This window comes from Ruditapes philippinarum, unplaced genomic scaffold, assembly GCF_026571515.1.
Source record: "Ruditapes philippinarum isolate M1 unplaced genomic scaffold, ASM2657151v2 ctg25925_1_1_1_1, whole genome shotgun sequence".
NCBI lineage: Eukaryota > Metazoa > Mollusca > Bivalvia > Venerida > Veneridae > Ruditapes > Ruditapes philippinarum.
The window spans coordinates 1-6,928 of record NW_026865070.1 but is presented as its reverse complement, the minus strand read 5'-3'; the positions used below and the strand labels follow the sequence as shown (position 1 = coordinate 6,928).

General features: G+C 32.5%; 1 protein-coding gene across 1 annotated transcript; it reads left to right on the top strand.

Moving 5' to 3' along the window:
- The first annotated feature begins 4,757 nt into the window (after positions 1-4,757).
- On the top strand, positions 4,758-6,425 carry LOC132727717 (uncharacterized). The gene is made up of 3 exons (XM_060713284.1): positions 4,758-5,052; positions 5,796-5,887; positions 6,278-6,425. The coding sequence occupies exons 1-3, from the start codon at positions 4,906-4,908 to the stop codon at positions 6,408-6,410; spliced, it is 372 nt and encodes a 123-aa protein (XP_060569267.1). The 5' UTR covers positions 4,758-4,905; the 3' UTR covers positions 6,411-6,425.
- The last annotated feature ends 503 nt before the right edge of the window (positions 6,426-6,928 follow it).

Here is a 6,928-nt window from a genome sequence, read left to right as displayed (position 1 = left end):
GAAATCCATCACGACCGATTCTGGCCAAAAGCTATGGCCATTGTGATAATAATTGCATTAAATATTTATTTTTTAAATTCCTTTAGTAAGAGTTGATTACACAGTCCCGTAGCTACTGTCGAACATAGTTTATAATGTCCGCAGTCAATCGCCTGTCACTTTTTCAACGTCGCTCTCGGCAATTGACGTCACCAAACGTCCTTGAAAAGTTCTTCTTTCTGCCTCTCCCTTATTTTTCTTTTTTTTTTTCAATTTCTCAATACCCTTTTTTAATCAGTTATTTTAATAATAAAAAAACTGTGCTGTGGCTACCTTAACCTTTTCATTTTTCCATTATCCCTTTTATGTTTTAGACAGTTTCTCGACTTACTATTGACACCAATTTCTTATTAATCGAATTTTCGTGACGTTCCGACGGCATTAATTTTAACGCGAGTTTTTTCTTTTTACAAGTGACATATGATTTGTGATTGCACAGATAAATGTGATATAAATGAAGTCATTTTTCTGACAACGTCAATATGGCTCATGACGTTTCGGCGTATTTTGAAATCTAATTGTGTGCATATTGTAAAAATATACGCTTCATAAAGCGCCTATTATTTTTTCCAACATATATTGTACAAGAATCATACGAGTTGAACGAATATTTGACGGCTATCTACCTTTTACTTAATACATGTAAGTACAACAAGGTTACTCAAACTGGATACAAACCCTATTCTAAATGAGTTGGATTTAATGTTATTTAAAAACATATGCTTATAAAATTTTTGCATTTTACAATAAAGCTGCACGCCTCCAGATGAAATCAAAATATTTCAAAGAAAATCAAACAAGAGAAAAGTACTTTGATTTATAACAACAATTAAAGATTCAAACTTAAGTAATATCTTTATATGCAAATATGTTTTGCAGTATTTTCCACCATATTTCTACTGCGTTACTAACGCAATGAGGGTTATTTTTGCATATTTTGACCTCTTTTATTTTGCTGATTTACATGGGCTGTAAGTGCTGTATCCAATGTTGAAAAAAAATATTTTTCTTTGTTCACTCGACAATATTTTACTTTTTTTAAAAAATCAAAATTTTCATGAAAACTTTACATGCTGCTTTAAATTAAATGACATGAAAATGCCTTATCGTTTGTATTTGGGATATCTATTAAAAGATACAAGTTGTATATTATCAATACGTTTCCTTTTCTATTTTGTCGTTTAAGCTACCAATACACTCTAGATCATGTCTGTGCGGTAAAAAAACGGACATTTTGCCTATAGTTAATTAATAAATATATCATTGTAGCGCCAAACATGTACTTTTTTAGTAAGTTGTTATAAGATGGAAACTTGGATATTGTCAGTAACGCGTGACGAAAAAATATTTTTTGAGAATTTCTTCAAACTGAAGGTATAAATATTTCGTAAGTAATTGTTAATTTTTTACGTAAGTTAACGTTGAATCTCTAGTCACAACTAGTATCTTCAAACCTCGATATGGCTTCTGTCACACAATTGAATTGCTCCGTATTATAAACAAGGCTATATAGTTTTCATTATGTAATTGAGGCAATGCAAACAACGTTAGTGACGTGCGTATTGTTGCAAAAAGCAGGTAGCCATTTATAAATGGCGTGGCTATATTAAAACTTAACAGAACCGAAAATTAACACATCACTCAAATTTCCAATTTTCTGTACTATGCCGAGGGTGACGAAACTAATTGATAATTAACTACTCTTTCTACTTCCGGTTGAATATCTGAAGAAATGCTTAATGGTATTACGGAGGGAAGCCTCGGATGCCTATTGTGGTTAGTCGTTCATTACACGTTCATTATTCTTCATGGATCCATATATTTTGTCTATTTGAAAAATTCTTATTTCTCAGCAGTATTAATATTTAATAGATTCATTTTTTATTATGCCTAACAGACATATGCATGCAACAATTCCATTTGGTACGAATTCTTTTGAAAAGAAAATTTCTCAAAAGAAATTTCTCAGAAATGCTATTCCTCCCCATTAGCATGCCGTTAATTACCAATTTGATCACCTTTAAAATGTAAAAATTCAAAACCTCCAACCTAAAACACATTAACATTGAGACGACGAAACCCCGTTGAGCAATCGCATCAAATACCCATTGGGCGATTCATATTGTTTATTTTTCTTTTTATTAAATTATCATAATATTTTTATTACTAATTTTTCTTTTCTTTTTTTTTTCTTTTGCATTTAGTAAGGGAAAACTGCAAAACTTGATTGCTCACACTAAAGGACCCCCAATGAATTTTGTGCAAATTATGCTTGAGGAATTTTCGGATTGGTTTATTTTCGGCATCGATTTCCCCAATCACTTAATATGTAAAACCTAAATTTTAACTCACATGTTTATAATGTTAAGAAAAATCAAAATCCTAACCCTAATAACAGAAAAGTTCATACGTTTAAACTACTGCGATTTGAACGGGATTATCTATAAAATTGTTTTAGAAATTATTTTTTGACGTTGAAAATGAAAATAGTGCAACCCGATCCTTTAAAATGGCAAATGTTTATTTATTCAAGCAATTAATGTTCCTGCAAAGGATGAATGCAGATTTAATATCCAAATAGGCATATTTCCCTAGATTTTGATCTTTAACCTATTAAATGACTTGTTAGGAGAGGAGCCAAAATATACAGGTCATTGCAAAAATACTGTGACGATATAGCGTAAAAATAAAAGAGTTTAAACTCAAGCGCTTAAACGTCAGCGCAAATTTATACTGCGCCGGTGTGCGTTGCCATGCTTTTTTAAATCGCTGTTACGTACAAGCTATTTGCGTTATCAATTTTATATGGTATATAGTTTCCGATTCATTGTGATATATAACAATAAGTGATAGTTTGAAAATTCTTCAATTGACAGCCCCAGTCCGGGTTTATTTTTTGTCATTTCCCCAATATGTTCCTGAAGGACTTTAAAATATTTTTCCATTTTTTAGACATACATTATATTTTTATAAGGAGGATTAAGCATATTGGCACTATTTAATCATTGACATTCCACATTCAAGGGACACTGATCTTCCCACTACACTATGTAGTCAATCAGGATGGATAAACGCTTTATCAGACATTTCGTGCTTACTTTATAGGCGGGGCTTAAATATTGCTAAGTGTTATCCTAAGTGATTCAAATTATCAATTAGGCAAAAAAAAAAGGTCTTCAAATCAATGAAATTAACTTAAACCGAATTCTGTAGCGGACCAATATCATAAATACCTTTTAAAAAGGTTGTTTGGGCCAATCGGGTTATAAAAATGAAAAAAAGGGAGAAAAAAAGAAAAATACTTAATTAATTTCAATTTATCTTTTTAGAATAAGCTTTCTAGCGTCAAGATTACTTACTAGTATATAGCAGCTCAAAACCTCGATATTTAAGTTCATTAAAACAAAGATACTTTTGTTAAATGGCAATTACAGTAAAAAAATAACTATGTGAGCGTTAAAAAGTAAAATAATATAGAGGATATTTGTTTTGTTCAGTGTAAGATCGGAATATATTTCACCGAGTGAGCACCAAAAGGTATATTTCACGAGTGGCGCAGCCACGAGTGAAATATGAACTTTTGGTGTTCACAAGGTGAAATATATTTCGATCTTACACTAAACTAAACAAATTTTCTTTTTATTACATGCAAAGAAACGTTTTAAAAGACATTAAAACCTAATACTGAATGAAAAGCGCGCAAAAAATAAACAACGTGACGTCATTTACGAACGTCACGTAAAGTTTGTACCCAGTTTCTGTGTACGTGGATATTCACTTAAAAACAACGTAAAGGGGTTAAATTCAAAACAGTGAAATTAGTCAAAGTGGTATTACTGTTTTGAAAACAGTGAAATTACCAGTTTTAATTTTCACTGATATATTTCTGATAAACCACGAAAAAGCATGTGTTGAATTTACATCTTGCGACATTTAACGGCAGTACGACATTTAACGGTATGGGAAATTCTTGCGACATTTAACGTTAACATTGCGACATTTAGCGGCAAATGATTGTGGGACATTTAGCGGCGGTTGCGACATTTAGCGGCAATGGTGCGACATTTAGCGGTAAGTGCGACATTTAACGGCGTTGCGACATATAACGGCGCCACATACATGTATTTGAGCCGCGTCATGACAAAACCAACATAGTGGGATTGCGACCAGTATGGATCCAGACCAGCCTGCGCATCCGCACAGTCTGATCAGGATCCATGCTGTTCGCCTACCAACTCTATTACAAGTGGAGAAACTGACAGCGAACAGCATGGATCCTGATCAGACTGCGTGGATGCGCAGGCTGGTCTGGATCCATGCTGGTCGCGAACCCATTATGTCGGTTTTGTTGTGACGCGGCTCAATTGTGTACTTCATCTTTCTCTTATTATCCACCATTTAATGAAGATCGTTACATGAAATAAAAATTATTTTATTGATTTATTTTTTTATTCTTTTATTCAAAATATGAAAATAGTTATTTTATAGTCACGTACACATCAATGCAATAGGAAATTAATTCATCATCTTACAAGCAAGTAACCAATGCTATGGATTTATGCTTTTGTAAACTGTCGCTGATACAAAACCTTTAAAAAGAACTTCCCTGATTAACAAGATACTCTACAAAAGGTTTCAAATTAGGTGTATAGTAACTTTTAAAAAGAAAAAAAGGTGTTATTTACAATGAATTGTCTCTAAACATTTTTTAGTTTAAAAATATTTCCTTGTATGCCTCTGATTTGTCGAAAGTTATCACGTAGGGCGACTTTCCATAACCGTGTCCTCTAAAATAGAACAGTTTAAAGCTTTATATTAACGATGAGTGTTATTTTGGAGTAAAATAAGCAACCATAGGAAAGAAAAATGGCATCAGATGCTAGACCAAGCGAAATTTTTGTACAGAATACAACTTTGCAAGATCAAAATGGAGCGTTACAACGTCAGTACGAACGTTTGAACAGACATCCATCTATCTTCCAGAGAATGTCGAAACATAAATGTCCAAACTTTGTAAGTAATGAATAAACGTTCTTTGGTTTTATTTTTTTTCTGAGGGATTTTTAGTCGAGTAGAGGTTTTAAAGTGGAATGATACATAATAAAACGTATGTAATACCATAAAAAATTATGCATGTTGATAGCATTTAGTATAATACGTGACAAAAACTATATGAGCCGCGTCACGACAAAACCAACATAGTGGGTTTGCGAACAGCATGGATCCAGACCAGCCTGCTCATCCGCGCCGTCTGATCAGGATCCATGATGTTCGCTGTCAGTTTCTCCACTTGTAATAGAGTTGGTAAGCGAACAGCATGGATCCTGATCAGACGGCGCGGATGAGCAGGCTGGTCTGGATCCATGCTGTTCGCAAACCCACTATGTTGGTTTTGTCGTGACGCGGCTCATATGAGAAAATTATATATGTCTGTCGTTGGTAGATGTGAGATACATGATGTGATATTACATATCTTTATATAGCAGTTAAAAATATATTCTAGAACGAAATATAATTATACATCTTACAAATATTTCCATACTAAATGACTTCGAACTCGATCAACATTTTTTTAGTCAAGAAATGCTTTGTAAGAATATCCATATGGCATGTTTATATTGTTTTGAAAAATATTTGAAATACTTGTTGATCATGTGACCATTGTAGACCAATCCATCTTAAGCATATGTGAAAACAAGTGTTGGAATAATCAGAAAACTGTTATATTCGTACATAGGTTTTTTTTTGCTTTACAGGTTTCAGGAGGATGTGTTAAACTTATGGTCATCAGCTTACTAATTGTGACTGCCATAGTTGTCTACTCTGTTACACAGATAAAGCAAGACAGGTGAATATTACTGTTTTGTTTCCTTCTAGTGTCTTTTATCATATATACAATAAAGATAGTGTTAAACAAAATGAAATCAATTTAGGAAATTTATGACTTTTCCGGCTGTCTTGGAGTCTGTCTAGAAATTCATATTTTCGTTAAAAAATAATAAGAAGAAATAATAAAAAAAGATAAAATAATAAATGAAAAACATAAAAAAAAGATCTAAAAATAAATGATCAATTTTATGCTACGTGTCAGCTCTGAAATAAAAAAAAGTAAAAAGAGGTTGTATTATTAAATGTTGTATTTTCCGACTTTACAAAATAAAAATCAATAGTACTTGACTAAACTTGGGTGATTTTTGTCAGTATGCTGTTGACAATATATATTTTTGTACTTTTAAAGCACACTGGAAGCATTGGTTGCACCATCCGCTGAACGACAATCTGGTGATCAAAATTCTGCATATGCAGTAGAAATGCACTTAGGTAATAAAGCACTTTGCCAATCAATTATCAGATCATATATCTATTTTTAAACAAAATTGTAAGAAAGATTACATTTTAGAAACCATGTCACAGAAGTATAAGATATTTCGTTTCATTTTGTCTTAAAAAAAGGAAAAGGTAGTCCCTAGAACGCAACTGAAACAAAAAAACAAATATTCGCAGACGATTTTGTGTCAAAGAGCCAGTCCATGATATTATAAAGGAACATGCGTCATATTCCAAGCCTTCAATTAACACGAATCAAATAATTAGGCAATACATTCATTTCAAAAGAAAATATATATAGACGGCGGCTATTCAAGTTTTAAAGAATTCACCTTTTACCGCATGAGCATATTGTGAAAAATGGCCGTTTTCATTGCAAAGCCTCCTGTTACAAGTTCAAACTGCAATAAAACTATGAAAAATGTTTCAATACTGATGAAATTTGGCACAAAATTTAATGTTGACTGAACCATAGCCTCTGTATCTTAAATTTCCTGTTACCATGGCAACGGGGGACGTCTCAAATTTGCAAAAAAATCACTATTTTTGCATTGTTTCTTTC

Excerpts from the sequence above, each read along its gene's own strand:
- LOC132727717 (XM_060713284.1), top strand. The coding sequence starts at position 4,906 with ATGGCATCAGATGCTAGACCAAGCGAAATTTTTGTACAGAATACAACT. Across the intron at positions 5,053-5,795 it reads AACATAAATGTCCAAACTTT|GTTTCAGGAGGATGTGTTAA; the intron begins GTAAGTAATGAA and ends TTTGCTTTACAG. Across the intron at positions 5,888-6,277 it reads ACACAGATAAAGCAAGACAG|CACACTGGAAGCATTGGTTG; the intron begins GTGAATATTACT and ends GTACTTTTAAAG.